The sequence below is a fragment of the Sus scrofa genome, chromosome 3, assembly GCF_054392235.1.
Source record: "Sus scrofa isolate SSC_HxYL_T2T_F1_AM1 chromosome 3, Sscrofa_HxYL_maternal_Yorkshire_Landrace_v2.0, whole genome shotgun sequence".
NCBI lineage: Eukaryota > Metazoa > Chordata > Mammalia > Artiodactyla > Suidae > Sus > Sus scrofa.
Genome location: NC_139385.1, coordinates 45,107,924 through 45,123,942, shown reverse-complemented (window position 1 = coordinate 45,123,942; position 16,019 = coordinate 45,107,924). Strand labels below are relative to the sequence as shown.

Below are 16,019 nucleotides of genomic sequence, written 5' to 3'. Positions count from 1 at the left end.
ACCCGCCCACCAGCTGGATGAGGAACCCAGGTGGGGCGTCCCCCTCTGCCCACAGCCACCCCAGAGGGTGGTTAGACAGGCTTACTCCAGGCTCTTCAGGCCCTGGTTCACCTTCAGCGCCTCTGCCAGGGCCTTGGCACCTCCATCACCAATGCTATTGCTGGAGAATCTGCAAGAGATGGGACATGGGTGGAGCACCCTGGCAGGATGAGGTGGAGGATCAAAGTCTGGGAAGCCCTTCAGGGAATGGCTGTTGCTGTTGTTTCAAGGGTGCCCAATGCACAGTTTCTTCTGCCCAAGGCTGGCTGTCAGGTAGCCTCTGTGAGAGATGGAGGTAGCAACGTCCTTCTTGCACTTCCTCACGGGGCGGGGGGCAGGGCCGGGGCTTGGGGCCAACCTTTTAGTGAGAGGTATTTGTGATACTTTATGTGAAGGTGGCTGGGGTGCTGTTTCTTCTGCCAGATGGGAAGGCAGGAAATGTGAGCCTGCAAAGGCAGGCGCTCACTCGGTCCTAGGAATCTGGATCTCCATTCTCCTGGTCCAGGGCTTTGGAGTCCAAAAGCAGCTATCTTGTGCTCACACATTCATTCATCCATCCACTCACCTGTGTGCCCAGTCACTCACTTACCCATCCATCTGTCCATCTATCCATCCACCCACCTACCCACCTATCCTTCCATCCATCCACCCACCCACCTACCCATCCATCCATCCTCCCACCCACCCACCCATCCATCCATCTATCCATCCACCTGTCCATCCATCCATCCACCTCTTTACTGGCTCATCCACCTGTTCATCCATCTGTCCATCCCCATGCTCACAAATATTTGTGGGGGGCTGGGCATTGTGCTGGGCATGGGGGACACCGCGTCGGCCCTTCTGCATGTCTCACATGAGCTCCTTCAGACTCCTGTTCTGCTTCAGGGCATCTGCTATCCACTGGGTTCCCACTGGCCCGACGGCGTTGCTCTGCAGGCTGTAGGAGAGGCGTCCTTCAGCACAGCTGGCCGCAGCCATTCCCAGGCCAAGGACAGTCTGGTTCAAGGGGAGAGGTCAGGCACTGCTCGAGTGGGAAGAAGATCTCCAGGAAAGGCTCGTGGCTTTTTGCCAGACTGTTGCTAATGGACTGATGTTATGTGTGAAGAGAAAGGGGCAGGGGCAGCCGGGCCTCCCCTTTCAGGGCCAGACAGCAGTGACCAGCGGGTAGCAACAACATCCGGCAGCCTCCGCCTGGGGGCCCTCCACGTGCAAGTCACACCAGCCCCTGATGGGACCAACCCTCTCCACACTCAGCAGTGTGCCTCCCTCTGGACCAGCCAGCAGCCCCCTTCCAGCCCTGCACACCTCCCTGGGCAAACCCCCCCGCGTGGGTGCCTCTTCTCCAAAAGCTCCTTGCTCTCAGACTGGTCTGGAGGCAGGAGGGCTGCAGGAGACCCCGACTCGTCCCAGGACAGGTAGGGCAGGGCCTCCTGTGTGAGGGTGAATGTGATCTAAACAAGAACGGCATGTTCCCCGGTTCCAAAAGGCAACAAGACCCCTGCCCCCCAGAGCACTTCTTCCGGAAAACCTGGACCTGTAAAGCCTTCCCTGTCCCTGGGTAAGTCTGTTTAAAAGCTCTAAGCAAACAGCTGGCAGGTGCATAGCCGAGGAGTGCCTTTCGCAAGGACCTGGAGCCTCTCTGGCCCGTGCACATCAAGTGGGAGAGCACGTCCCCCTGTGTACATGCCTGCGTCTCCTCAACCGTGAGACATTTCCCTCTTCCTCCGAATAAAGGCAATTCATGAACACAGACAGCTGCCCCCAGATAACAGGCCAATTTAGGATAAACTGTGACTAAAGGGGCTGCCCTGTCCTCTGATTGGAAGACAAGCTGTGGTTTTTCTTGAAAATACACGTAGCATGTCGTATCTGTTGGGCTGTAGAAGACGGTGAACCCCCTTTCTGTCTTTGCCGCCTCATTGGTGGGGCGCCTGCGGTGCTCAGTGCAGTCTAGCTGGATGCTCATGTCAGTGCTTTCTGCCTTTGTGCTGAGGATTTTCCAGGTGGGCAGGAGGCTTTGTTTTGAATTACGTGCCCCAGCACCTGTTCTTAGACATCGGGTTTGCCGGGGCCATACCGATGGACCCGAAAGCCTTGGGGCCTTGTCTGTCCCCCCGCTCCTTGCAGAAAACAGAGGGGCCCTTGGGGGAGAAGAGAGGAGAGAAGGTGGCCCACTCACTGCAGCACGGAGAGGGTCCGGTTGGCGGCCAAGGCCTCAGCCAGGGCCCGGGCTCCGTCATCCCTGATCGCGTTGCTCTGGAGGCTGTGGAGGCAGAGGCATGTCACTGCTGGTGCCGGGGGCACCCAGGAGACCCCCGCTCCCGCCCTCCAAGACTCTTCCCACTGCTGCTCTGGCCGCCGGGTTTCCTCTGCGTCTCTAAGCACTTGTCTGCTGCCTGGGACAAGCTGGCCATGGCATCTGGCTAACAGTGACAGGGGCGTTGCTCGTCCTAATTACAGCTAAAAGCCATGGCACCCGGAAATGGCAGGGCCGTGCAGAACCTGGGACCCTCATCCGCTGTGGCGGGAGAGTCGACCAGTGCGGCCTCTGAGGAAGGCTGTCTGGCCGTTGCTCAGAAGGAACATAGGGTTGCCCTGTGAGCCAGCAAATTCCACTCCTACTTCTCTACACAAAAGATTGAAAAAAGGTGCTCAGAAACGTGTACACAGATGTGTACAACACAAGAGCCAAAAGCTGGAAACAGCGCAAGTGTCTCTCAAGTGATGAATGGACAAATCGTGGTCTGTCCGTATCATGGAATATCACTTGGCCATAAAATGGAATGAAATACTGACGTGTGCTACAGTGTGAATGAACTTAGAAGACTTTTACTAAGTGAAAGAAGCTTGAAAGTCAGTTTTGTTTTTTGCTTTTTAGGGCCACACCCACGGCATATTGAGGTTCCCAGGCTAGGAGTCCACCTGGAGCTGCAGCTCCTGGCCTGCGCCACAGCTACAGCAGCGCAAGATCTGAACCGCGTCTGTGATCCGTACCACAGCTCACGGCAATGCCAGATCCTTTACCCACTGAGCGAGGCCAGGGATCGAACCTGTGTCCTCATGGATGCCAGTCAGATTCGTTTCTGCTGAGCCACGATGGGAACTCCAGAAACTGAACGTCTTATTGTTTGACTCTGTTTATATGCAGTCTCCGGAACAGGTAATTGATACAGACAGAAAGCAGGTTGGTGGTTGCCTGGGGCTGAGGGGGGAGAGTGGGCAGTGGTTGCTCGTGGGTGTAGGGTCTCCCTCTAGAGAAACTAGATAGAGGTATTGGTTGCACAACTGCGAATGGACTAAATGCCACCAGATGGTCCCCTTTAAAGTGGTGAATTCTCTGTGCATTTCACCTCAGTGGACGTAAATGAATGAACACAACCGAGGGGAAGTACAACGGAGGATGGATACGCCCACCGGCCCTCAGAGGAGCACAGCACACCACCCCAAACAGTCGGAACCACGTGGAGGATGGTTCGTCAGTGTCTTGGAAAGCAACTTGAGGGACCCCTGAGAGGCAGGGCCTCGGGGACTCCCCCTCAGAGGAGGACAAGCGCTTTGCTTCTTCAGACCTCTGCATGCCTTCCTCCTACCTTCACTCCTCCTCTCCATCCCCTGCTCCTGCCGGCCGTAAACCCAGGCACAGGGAGGAGCTGACCTTGGAAATGTGCTTAGGATACACAACCCCTGGTCTCCACTGGGCAGGAACCTGGATCTCATGGCCACCGCTTTGTGTGCCCTCCCCCTCCACGGCTAGCATCTGATGGGATGGTTTTCTGGGCCGTCGCCTGGGGTCAGCGAAGCAGGAGGCGGGTGACACGTACCTCAGAAAGGCCAGCGTGCGGTTAATCTTGAGAGCATCTGCCAGCGCCTTGGCCCCCTGAGGTCCAATGGAGTTACTATGGAGGCTGCAGGAGGAAGAGAGAGAGACCATCCCCCTTATCCAGTTCCCAGGGAGGGAAGGAGGAGCAGAAGTTACGTGGCCTTTGAAATCTGTGCCCCTCGGAAAGAATGCATCGGGGTTTGGGGGTTCGCGTTCAGTGGCACTGGGGCAGGGATCCTTACGTAGGTGAACAGGGGAGGAGTTTGCCAAGATGGCCCCATGTGGGGGGGAGAGGAAAGCGGGGTCGACGGACTAGTGCACCTGGGCCCGTGAAGAAACGACGACACCAGGTTCAGGGCTGAAATGTGGGGGCTTCCCTGGCTGAGTCCCAACAGCTGAGCAGGAGCCAGGACTTTGCTCACTCACCTATGTCCTTCCAACCCACCCAGGGGACACTGTGGTTTGGGGACTTCACAAGCTGGCCCATGGGCTCTCTCTGTCCCAGTGGTGAAGGGTCCTACTTACTCCAGAGTGGTCAGACTTCGGTTGACGAGGAGGGATCTGGCCAGAGCTTTGGCCCCTTTGTTACTGATCTGGTTCTCAGCCAAGCTGCCCAGAGGGAGGGAGAAGAGTGGTTAATGCGGGCTGTTAAATCTTGCCGCCTCTTCTGCCACACCAGGCCTGGGGTCCAAACCCCTCAGTAGCATCGTCAGGGCCTGGAGATCTGGCGAGCCAGTCCCAGGAGGAGAGCCTCTGAGCCAGGACCTATAGGGCCGGAGTGGGCAGACAGGACCCTCACACTAGCAGAGGGTCCCGGGGAAGAGTTTGCCTGGAGTCCAGCACAGCAGCACAGCAGAGGGACAGTTACCGAAGACTCCCACATGAATCCCAGCCACTGGTGTGCTGGAAACCCAGCTCTCAGGATAAACAAAATGATAAACAAAATACAAAAGCCCTGATTACGTGGGCTTATTTCCACAGTGTAAATGCTCCCACCATGGCTGATTCTAAGCCCGCTCAGCCTGTCAGAATTCCTGAAGATTTAACAATCAGCTCTCACGAACCAGTGGCTGAACTCACAGTTCTCTCACACCCCTGGCCCCAGCACTTTCTTCTCTAATCCAGGAAAGGAAAATGGTAGCGTCATTATAAAACTTAAGTTGAAAGTAACAAAATGTACGTCTCCATCTGCCTTGAAAGGGCGTTCCAGGAACATGCTCATAGATAAACTTAATGTTGCTTCGTGTTCCCAGCTTCCCAGAGGTGGTATCTGTTGAGGTTCTTTACCATTTCTTGGGCATTTTACTTATTTATTTATTTATTGGTCTTTTTAGGGCCACACCTGCAGCATATGGAGGTTCCCAGGCTAGGGGTCGAATTGGAGCTGCAGCTGCCGGTCTACACCACAGCCACAGCAACATGGGATCTGAGCTGCTTCTGTGATGTACACCACAGCTCACGGCAACGCCAGATCCTTAACCCACTGAGCGAGGCCAGGGATTAAACCTGCGTGCTCATGGATGCTAGTCAGATTCGTTTCCACTGAGCCATGACAAGAACTCCTCGGGCATTTTAAAATGTGGGGCAGCCATACAGGGTACAATTAGAGTTCCCAGTGCTTTTTAAGCTGTTTCAAGGGCCCCTAAGTTTCCTCAGAAAAGCTTTAGGAGCCACCAGGAGGCTGAGGCAGAAACAAGTGTGTGTGGTCATGACCAACCCCAGTAACAACTCTGGGCTCTGTCCCCACTTCTTGCAATCCCGACAGCCCCCTTTTTGTCTGTCTTACTGCCTCATGTGTCACTTTTAGAAGCATTCTATTGCCAGGAGTCCCCTGGTGGCTCAGCAGATTAAGGATCCTGCATTGTCCCTCCTCTGGATCAGGTCACTGCTGTGGCTCGGGTTGGATCCCTGACCTGGGAACTTCTGCATGCTGTGGGTGCAGCACCGCGCCCCTGCAAAAAAAAGCGTTCTTTTTTTTTTTTTTTTTTTTTTTTTTTCTTTTTCTTTTTACAGCTGCACCTGTGACATATGGAACTTCCCATACTAGGGGTCAGGTTAGAACTGCAGCTGCAGGCCTATGCCACAACCACAGCCTGGCAACACCAGATCCAAGCTACATCTGAGACCTGCGCTGAAGCACGTTGCAACTCCGGCTCCCTAACCCACTGAGCAAGGCCAGTGATCAAACCACACATCCTCGTGGACAGTATGTCGGGTTCTTAACTGAGCTGCAACAGCAACTCCAAAAAAAGCTTTCCATTGCTTAAAGTTTGAAGACCATTCATCCAGATCACCTATACAAAAATTCTTTAATTCTAGAAAGCCTCTGTCCCCACCCGGCCTCCAGGCCCAGGACTTTTATAATATGTTATAAGGAAAGATTCATGAGCCACGTGTGTTTTCTGAAGGGTGCCTCAGACACTCCAAACAGGGACATGGCACTGAGGACCAGCTGTAGAAAGGTGAACTAGAGCATGTGGCCATGGTAGAAATTTTTGGATTTTTAGAAAAAAATTCTGAGCACTATCCAGATTCCGTTCAGCCAAACCCTGAATGTTGCCTATTTTGATGAAGGTTCTCATGAAGGAAAATACATTAATAAGGAGTTGTCATTGTTTCCAAAGAGACTGCATCACAGTTTCTGGCTAAAAAGACCCGAGAATCCTGCTGGTAACAGGTGGCGCTCACACCGTGCTTCCTCTGCGCCTGACCCGTCCTGAGCACATCCGTCCTCTGAATTAATTGGTGGAGCCTCAGGGCAGCACTAAGAGACAGTGTGCCGTGAGGGATCAACCTTGGCTCCTGCTCCTCAGAGGTGACCTCGAAGCCCTTGGCTTGCCCTTCCTGGTAAGTATGCCTGTTTACCTGGGTGCCTTGGGCCTTGACAGGTAGTTTATCTCACTCAGTGTCGGCTGGACCTCTAGAGGTGCTGGGGACTAAGGCAGGCACTTGGTGGTCAGGTGTGTGGTCATGACCAACCCCAGTAACAACTCTGGGCCCCAGGATTTGGGCGCGCTTCCCCGATTAGACTGTTTTCTGTGTGTGGTCACATCATCTCTGGGAGCGGGAAGTGCTGTCTGTACGACTCCACTGGGCGGGGACCACTCCAGCCGCCTGCTTTCTGGGTCCCAGCCCCATGGGCCTTTGCATTTACAGATTTTTTTTTTTTTTTTCCTGCACCCATGGCATATGGAAGTTCCTGGGTTAGGAATTGAACCTGCACTGCAGCAGTGACCCAAGCCTCTGCAGTGACAGCACTGGATCTTTAACTCCCTGTACCACAAGGGAACTCCCCACTTGCAGATTTTAATCTGTATCCTTTCAGTGTGGTGAACAGAAATTGTTCTGAGTTCTGTGAGTTCACTGCACCTGGGATGGGCCCTTGAACTCCTGCCACCTACTCTCCTTGGTCACAGGGTGTCTGTAGGGTTGCAGGGAGCTCACCACTCTTAACTGCTCTCTGGATTTGTTGACTTGTTTTTGCTCTGGACGCATACCATATTTTTGTCTCTCCAGATAGATTATTTCAACAGTCAGAAGCTTGGGCGAGGATGAAAAATTACTCCCTGGGCCCTCTTCTCCAGACCCGCCTCCCTAGTTCTCCTAAAGCCACCTCAGATCAGCGCAGCGATCCAGCTACAAATCAGGGTGTTACCCAGACTCAGGTATGTTACTGCAGAGAGTTACATAAGCAGGTGGGTCTCTTCTGTCGTCAGTATATAAACTTTCATCTCATTTCAGCATTAAAGATAGTGTTTAAATTAAAAAAAAATTTTTTGTCTTTTTAGGGCTGCACCCGTGGCATGTGGAATTTCCCAGGCTAGTGGTTGAATTGGAGCTGTAGCCACCGGCCTACACCACAGCCCATGGCAACATCGGATCCTTAACCCACTGAGTGAGGCTGGGGATTGAACCTGTGTCCTTATGGATGCTAGTCAGATTTGTTTCCACTGAGCCATGGCGGGAACTCCTAAAGTTGTTTAATTAAAATTAAATGTCAATTAAATTTTTTTTTAAATTTGGGAGTTCCCATCATGGTGGAGAGGAAATGAATCCTACTAGGAACCATGAGGTTGTGGGTTCGATCCCTGGCCTCACTCAGTGGGTTAAGGATCCAGCATTGCCGTGAGCTGTCGTGTAGGCCGAGCACCTGTAGCTCCAATTAGACCCCTAGCCTGGGAACCTCCATATGCCAAGGGTGCAGCCTTAAAAAGACAAAAAAAAAAAAAAATTAAATTTGGATTTTGTTTAAGGGTGCAATCCATTTGAGGACAAGCTTTGCGAGAGGTTTAGAGGAAGGCAGGCCTGCCGTGTGTCAGTGCCTGTGGCACTTGGAGAAACGGCTGTCTGGCCCTCACCATGTCCCTCCCCTCTCCTTACAGAGGAGCTACCTGACTTTCTGGAATGGGCGGGGAAAAGCAGCCTGTGTCCAGAGCCACACGCCTCAGAAAGCACCACTGGCCATGTGAGGAGCCCCGACCCAGAGAGACAGGTGGGCCCCTGGGCGGGGTCCTTGGGATCAGCGTTACCTGATCCTCCGAATGCGGCAGTCGTTCCCACTCAGCACGCTGCCCAGCAGCTCCATCACCGGGTCCTGGAACTGGTTGGCGTCCAGCCTGGTGGAGACGAGGAACGGTGCGAGTGAGTGGTCCTGCCGCCGCCACCCAAGGACAGGCGGGAAGAGGCTCCTGGCAAAGGGCTGACCTCAGGGCAGCAGAGGGGGCGCTGGGCTCTGACACCCAGGCCGGGGTCCTTCCCCCTCCTCCTCCATCCCAATGAGACCCCACTGAGAGGCTCAGACCTCTTCTGAGAGGATGACCTGGGAGGCTCGGGGGGGGGGGGTTCCGACCGGGGGGGCGTCTTGCCAGCAGCGTGCACGCTGAGGGCATCTGCAGGACTCCAGATGCCTTCTGAGGATGTGGAAGCTGCTCTGAGGTCCTGCATGGCCCTGGTCCCACAGCCTCTCCTGCCCTCCCTGCCGAGGTCCAGACTGAGGACCGAGGATGGCGGGCTGAGGGGTGAGCAGTGTGGCCTGGGTCAGCGTCCAGATGGTTTCAGGGTGTTTAGCTTGAATCGCTACGGCCACAGCCACGCTGGATCCGAGCTGCATCTGTGACCTACGCCACAGCTCACAGCAGCGTTGGATCCTTAACCCACTGCGCAAGGCCAGGGATGGAACCCGCATCCTCATGGATACAGTGTTGGGTTCTTCACCTGCTGAGCCACAAAGGGAACTCCTGACACCTTGATTTTGGGCTCTGGCTTCCAGAACTGTGAGAGAATGAGCCTCTGTTATTTTAACCCACCTAGGATGTGGCCCTTTGTTACTGCGGCCCCCAGACGTGGGTAGAGAGGAGCGTGGTGGAGGAAGAGCCCTCCAGGCCCACGGCTCTCTGCTCTGCCCACACACCTGGCCCAGCCCCACCAGGCGCCCACCTAAGGCTCTGGCAGTAGAGCAGCTGGGGCAGCAGGCTCTGGAGGACGCCCGGGCTGAGGCACAGGGGAAGGTTGGCCTCCTGGGCGCAGACGTCAGACACCTGCAGGAGGTAGGCCAGGGCGGCGCGGTGCGGGGGGCTGGTCAGTCCGGCCAGGCCGCCGCTCTCCATGGCCTCCTCCACACTGCGGGCCAGCTCCATGTGTTGCAGCTCACGCAGGCAGTGCAGGATGTTGACCGCCCGGGCGCAGACGGCCACGTCGGGGCGCAGGCAGCCCTGCAGGAGCTCGGCCGCCTGGGCCCGGTAGCCCTGGTGCTCGCCCTGGGTCAGCAGGGAGCCGGCCAGCAGCGCGTTGACCCGCGGGGACAAGAAGCCCGAGAGGAAGCGCAGGAAGACGTCGAGCCGCCCGTCCTCGGCCTGCATGGCCCGCTGCACTGCGCTCCTGAAATGCGTGATGAAGCCCAGCCGGGGCCAGGACATGCCCCCCTCGGTGAAGAGGTCGAAGATGGCCCTCTTGGACGCACTGTGGTAGTAGGCGGCTGCCACGAACTCCTGCAGGGACAGGTGGGTGAAGCAGTAGGCCGCCGAGGCGGCCAGGGTCTCCTCCCGCTGCAGGAAGCGGCTGCACAGGGCGGTCTGCAGCAGGGCGAGGTCCACGCCGAACACCTTCAGGTCAGGCTCGTAGAACACGTACTTCTTCCTGAACAGCCCGTGGAAGGCCAGCCGGCCCAGCGTCCCCACCACCTTGCGGCCCCCGGGGACCAGCTGCTCGATGCGCGGGCTGGCCTTGCCCTTCTCCAGGCCCTCGCCACCGAGGGCCGTCCTGAAGTACCATGCGTAGAGCTCACACAGGGTCCTCGGAGGCCACAACTCTGCGTCCTGGGGACCTGGCCTGTTGCGGTGCAGGTGGCCCAGCGCCGACCCCGCAAGCCGGCAGAAGGCGGGGACGGTGCACATGAGGTACAAGGCCCTGTCGGCCTGCACCTGGCTCAGGACCCAGCCCGAGAGGACCTGGTCCTCGGGGAACATCTCCTCCAGACACTCCTTGATCTCCTCCTCGTTCAAGCCCCGGATCTCCGTCATCCGATCCACCAGGCCACCCGGGATCTGGCCGGCCGCGCCGGGGCGGGAGGTGACCCAGACGGACGCCTCAGGGAGAAGGTTGCCCCGGATGACGTTGGTGATCAGGTGGTCCACTTGCATCTCCTTCCTGGGGTCCGTGCAGGCCACGGTGTTGGAGAAGTCCAGCGGCGTCTTACACTCGTCCAGGCCGTCCAGGACCAGGAGAACTCTGGTCAGGGCTGCCGACGCCAGGCCGGCCTCCCCAGCACGCGGGAAGACGGAGCGGACGAGTCTGTCCGCAGACAGCTTCTCGTGGGTGTTGAGATCCCGGAAGGTCAAGGGCAGCACCAGAGAGAAGTCCTTGCCTGCCTGCCCCCGCGCCCACAGGTGGACGAATTTCCTCACCAGGGTGCTCTTGCCCACGCCGGCCACCCCGATGGTGATGGAGACACGGGGCGGGATGGACACCCGGGACAGGGGCAGGAAGAGCCTGTCCAGGGCGATGGTCCGGGCGGAGCACCAGCGCCCCCGCGTGGCCTCCACCTGCGTGAAGTCATGTTCCCTCAGCTGCAGGTCTGTCAGGCCCTCCACCAGCAGGAGGCTGGTCAGCCTGGGTGAGGGGCTGCCCAGCTCCGCGCCGCCGCCGCCCGTCCGGTTCAGCAGAGCCTCTCGGTGCCTCTTTATCCTCAAGTCTGCCGGACAGAGGCCAGAGGGGAGGGCTGAGGAGGGAGAGGAAAGGGAGGAGGGGGAGGGCCCAGGAAGCCCCTTCCATCTGCCTACCATTGCTGTGTGGCCTCAGTGGGGACTCTGGCATCCTGTCAGGCGGCTGCGGGGCCTGGGAGCCCTGACTGCCCTTCCCGGCCAGCAGGTCCATGAGGGCTTTCACCTGCTCGGCCGGGGAGCCGGCCCCGTGGCCCTGGCCCGCCTCTCCGCCGTTGCGGACCTCCTGCTTCCTCATCGAGTCCAGGATTGCCACCAGCAGCTGCGGACAGATGGCCCGACCTGCTGCCCGCTGTCTCCCTGCCCAGGGGCCTGGGGACAGGTGAGCGAGCCTCAATGGATGGGCAGGATGGGGACCCACCCCTTCTCCTTCCCCAGACTGTGGGTAGCCTGGCCTCCACGATGGGGTTGGAAGGGCTGTTTCTTGCTGGTTGCCGACGATAGTTCCTGATGCCAGGAGCATGGCCCAGGTGCAGGGGGCCAGTGGAGGAGGACAGGGGCCCCAGGCTCGAATCTAAGCAATGCCACTTACTGGTTCTGTGACACTGGCCAGGCCACCTGAGCTCTCTGTGCCGTGGTGTCCTCATTTGTAACCTGGAAATAGTGACAAGATTAGGAACGGGTCCACTGACGAGGAGGGAAGGATGAAAGAGGCCCGTCTGGAAAGGCCGCGTGCAGTATGATTCTGACCCTGTGACTTTCTGGAAAAGGCAGAACTGTGGAGACAGTAAGAAGATCAGGGGTTGCTGGGTTTGGGGTCGGGAGGCGGGGGAAGCGGCCGAGCACGGGGCGTTTTTAGGGCCCTGAGACGACTCTGTGTGATGCTGCGGGAGGGGGATTCGTGTCCTCATACACTTGCCCAGACCCACGGGATGTGTGGCAGCCTCTCGGTGATAGTGACGTGCCAACCTAGGCTTGTTGATGGAACGTGCCCCTCTGGTGGGGGGTGGGGGGGTGTTCGTAGATGGACTGGGGGTAGAAGAACAAATCGATTTATTTCCCACTTGATTGCTCTGAGAACCTAAAACCACTCTAAAAGCGGCAGTCTGTGGACTTGGGATGTAGTAAAGAGAGAAAGGAGGGTCCTGAGGGAGGTGAACGCTGGTTCTCAGAGCAGCACGACCCAGGGGCTCTTCTTCTTGTGATCCGGGGTCGCCTGGAGGCGCAGAGGCTCCCCCCTGCAGGCAGCACTGTTTTCTGCTGGGGCGGGATGTAGAGGCCCTGAGAGGAATCTGCTCACATTCCTTCCCTTCTCCGGCGCCCAGAGCAGACCCCCGCCAAGGCTGGCTGCCCCCGTGTATCCCTCCCCCGGCTAAGGGGGGCACTTGGGGCCCCTGGGCCCCCAAAGCCCCCTCCTCACCTGCAGCGGGCAAGATGTCCAGCCCACGGCTGCCCCTCCAGCAGGACCCTGGGAACTCAGGCAGTGGGGGTCGGCCATCCTTTGTCCACGGGTCTAGGAGAGAAAAGAGGATGCAGGGCTGGGCACAGGGCACACCTGCCACTTCAGGTGGTGGCAGCTCATCAAAACAGGCGGGCCCACGGCCTCCAGCCTGGCCACTCGCTGGTCCCAATGTGATTCGCGTCAGAGGTTCCACTGGCTGAAGCCCCAAGGGTCCGACACACTCATTGACCTGGCTTTGAATTGGGCTTCCTGGGCATTTCAATTCTGGGCAAGCTTTTCTACCTGGAAAAGGCTGGAAGAAGCTTGGCAGCAAGTGCAATAGCATCTTCCACCCCTCAGTTCATGGCGATGGTGAAGAGGTGGTGCAGCGAATTTGAGGCAGATGGTGTCCAGTTGAGCTGAACTAGTCTGGGAACTTCAGAAGTGGGCCAGGGCGAGGCCACGCTCCTTATTTTCAGGGCCCTTCTGGCTGTTTTCTCTCTCTCTCTTTTTTTTTTTTTTTTTTTGTCTTTTCTAGGGCTGCACCCACGGCATATGGAGATTCCCAGGCTAGGGGTCCAGTCGGAGCTGCAGCTGCCGGCCTACAGCACAGCCACAGCAACGCTGGATCTGAACCACATCTGCGACCTACACCACAGCTCATGGCAACACTGGATCCTTAACCCACTGGGTGAGGCCAGGGATCGAACCTGCAACTTCATGGTTCCTAGTCGGATTCGTTAACCACTGTGCCACGGCAGGAACTCCTGGCTGTTCTCTTTTATTTTTCCAAATGTCAAAGCCAAGGGGGAAAAAGCGGTGGGATGTTGGTCTCAGTCGTGTTAACATACAGACTGGTGGAGGGGTGTTTAGACTTTCCTTTTGATCCTTTACTGACACTATTCTTCCTTGTCCAGATCTTGCCAAATTCTTCTTTGTATCTAAATAGCAGAAACAAGTCTGACTCACATCCGTGAGGATGCAGGTTTGATTCCTGGCCTCCCTCAGTGGGTTAATGATCCAACATCGCTGTGAGCTGTAGTGTAGGTCGCAGATGCGGCTCGGATCCCATGTTGCTGTGGCCGTGGTGTCGGCCAGAAGCTATGGCTCTGATTCTGCCCCTAGCCTGGGAATCTCCATATGCCATGGGTGCAGCCCCCAAAAGATAAAAAAAAACAGTTCTTGTTGTGGAGTTCCCTGGTGGCCTAGTGGTTAAGGACTCAGCATTACTGCTGTGGGTCTGGTTACTGCTGTGGCTTGGGTTTGATATTTGGCCTGGGAATTTCTGTATACCTCAGGCTCAGCTAAAAAAAAATAGTTCTTGTTACGAATTTTGTTGGTGTCCGAGAAGACGATGTGTATTTTCTCTCGTATCCCATCTGCATGCTGGCATCCACATTAGTTCTCACCTTTCAGTTAGCTCTCTTCAGGCTTTTGAATTACAAATAATTTCATCTCCTCTCTACAAGCAGAACTTTCGTTTTGAACAATTGCTCTGCATGGCCCAGCCCCACCTCTGCCCCCAGCAATGCTGAAGGATGGCATCTGTAAGAGGGCCTCCTCGGCGTAGTCTGACTCTCCCAGGAGTGGTTATAACCCCGACTGTTAGACCTGAGGTTTGAGACTTGTCTCTAATTAGTTCTCTTCTCCTCTTAGAAAAGATGCTTTCAACTCCTCATTTCTTACTGACATTCAAGTAATGTTGTATGATGCTTGTTGAGGGCTTACTGTGTTCCAGACACAGTCGCGTTACGCGCTGTACTTATTTCATTTACGTCATTTACCATTATTTTTCCCCTTTTATAGATAAGGACACAGGCCCAGAGAGGTTAAATGACTTTTCCCAGGATACACAACTGCGAAGCAGTCGAGTTGGGGTAGACACCAAGGCTTCACTGACAGCAGCACTGGCGCTGGACAATCGACCTGCCTCGGATGGTATGTTTAAAAGTTAAAAGCATTTTTAGGCATGTCTGTTAAATGAGCAAATGATTTTTTAACAGTATTGACATAATCACCCGATTTACGTGCAGTCCTTCCTCCACCTGGCTGAGGGTCACCGAGGGCCTGTTGTGGGTTCCAGGCACTGGGATGTGGAGGTGGACAATCAGAGTCCTCACCTTGTGGCTGGGCTGGGGGTGGCGGAGGGTGACGACCAAGAGGAAACAAGAGGGTGAGCGCGGCGGTTCTGCGGGCATCAGTGCTGCGAGTGAAGGCGAGGGGTCAGGGGCTAGGGCACAGGGGCGCTTTGGTCTCAGTGGCCAGGGGAGGCCTCTGTGGGAAAGTGACACAGAAGCAGAGATCTGAAGGGCGACCAAGAGGTTGTCCAAGGTGCAGGGAGCTGGGGGAGCAGCAAGTGGCTCCTCGTGCTGCAGGAGCAGGAAAAGGCCGGGGTTGCGGGGGCGCCATGAGTGAGCAAGTGGGCTCACCAGAGGGCAGGGGGGCCTGGTCGGAGGGGCCGGAGACCCGCTTACTGTGCTGAGGGCCTGGATGTGTCCAGACGTGGGGGGAGGGACATGACTGACGTGTGTCGGATCTCGCCTCTCATCTCGGAGCTGCACGCATCGATTTTCTAACATCGAACCGAACTTGCCTTCCCAAATGTCATCTTCCGTGAGCAGGAAGCTGTGTGTAACAGGGGATGGCACGGAAACAGACGCCTCCGTCCGTGGAGCAAACTGGAGAGTCCAGGAGCAAATACATATTTGTATTACTTATGCACGAAGGCATTTGGTGATAGGACAGAAATAGCTTCTCAAGTCTGTGGAAGAGGTGTTGGGGCAAGTGGCCAGCCCAGGAGAAAGAGTTGTTTTACCTATGCGTCACATGAAACACAAGTTTAACTTCAGTTTGGATCAAACACAAAACCGTAAAAGCACAATAAGAGGAGCTCCCTGGTGGTGCAGTGGGTTAAGTATCTGGCGTTGTCACTGCTGTGGCTCTGGTTGTAGCTGGGGTGCAGGTTCAGTACTTGGCCCGGGAGTCTTCCGCATGCCGCGGGCCTGGCCAAACAGCAAAAACAAAAGCAAAGAGGATTGGTGAAATTATCATGGCCCATCCGTACATGGAAACCTCTGTGGCCATAAAATATAATAATGTCATACTGGACGTGTCCGCAGTGAGTTTTTTGTTTTTTGGGTTTTTTTGTCTTTTTGCTATTTCTTGGGCCGCTCCCACGGCACATGGAGGTTTCCAGGCTAGGGGCCGAATCGGAGCTGTAGCCGCCAGCCTACACCAGAGCCACAGCAACACGGGATCCAAGCCGCGTCTGCAACCTACACCGCAGCTCACGGCAACGCTGGATCCTTAACCCACCGAGCAAGGGCAGGGACCGAACCCGCAACCTCATGGTTCCTAGTCAGATTCGTTAACCGCTGCGCCACGATGGGAACTCCCACAGTGAGTTTTTGTTTCTTAATGTTATAAAGGTTATAGTTACCTTTTTGAGGTATAATTTATATACAGTCCCATGCACCCACTTCAAAGCTAGCATTCTGACAAATGTCTACAACTGTGTAGCAGCGATCGCAGTCAGACACGGCACGTTTCTTCCTTCAAA

The 16,019-nt window shown here is 56.0% G+C and overlaps 1 protein-coding gene and 1 long non-coding RNA gene across 11 annotated transcripts in view; one reads left to right on the top strand and one right to left on the bottom strand.

Annotated features, from left to right (window-relative positions):
* The window catches only part of NLRC3 (NLR family CARD domain containing 3), a 43,896-nt gene that overhangs the window by 14,829 nt on the left and 13,048 nt on the right, over nt 1–16,019 (bottom strand). For 2 of the 7 annotated variants that reach the window (XR_002342918.2, XM_021088094.2), the window contains exons 2-11: nt 12,440–12,532; nt 11,612–11,673; nt 11,140–11,341; nt 9,299–11,051; nt 8,392–8,478; nt 4,388–4,471; nt 3,864–3,947; nt 2,222–2,305; nt 896–979; nt 86–169 (exon numbers count right to left, since the gene is read on the bottom strand). Coding sequence is in view for 5 of the 7 variants with exons in the window: in XM_021088094.2 (XP_020943753.2) it covers nt 86–169; nt 896–979; nt 2,222–2,305; nt 3,864–3,947; nt 4,388–4,471; nt 8,392–8,478; nt 9,299–11,051; nt 11,140–11,317 (2,438 nt within the window). In the remaining 2 variants the exon portion in view is untranslated. Of the gene's footprint in view, nt 1–85; nt 170–895; nt 980–2,221; nt 2,306–3,863; nt 3,948–4,387; nt 4,472–8,391; nt 8,479–9,298; nt 11,052–11,139; nt 11,392–11,611; nt 11,674–12,439; nt 12,533–14,478; nt 15,276–16,019 lie in introns of those variants that run through there. The other 5 variants (XR_014840948.1, XM_085017795.1, XM_003124651.5 and 2 more) reach the window with 4 other exon arrangements.
* LOC106509712 (uncharacterized) overlaps nt 1–16,019 on the top strand; it is a 30,000-nt gene that overhangs the window by 11,299 nt on the left and 2,682 nt on the right. For 3 of the 4 annotated variants that reach the window (XR_014840966.1, XR_014840964.1, XR_014840967.1), the window contains one exon: nt 928–2,835. This is a non-coding gene — a long non-coding RNA (uncharacterized LOC106509712). Of the gene's footprint in view, nt 1–927; nt 2,836–6,486; nt 6,710–7,378; nt 7,528–8,244; nt 8,355–14,266; nt 15,387–16,019 lie in introns of those variants that run through there. The other variant, XR_014840965.1, reaches the window with a different exon arrangement.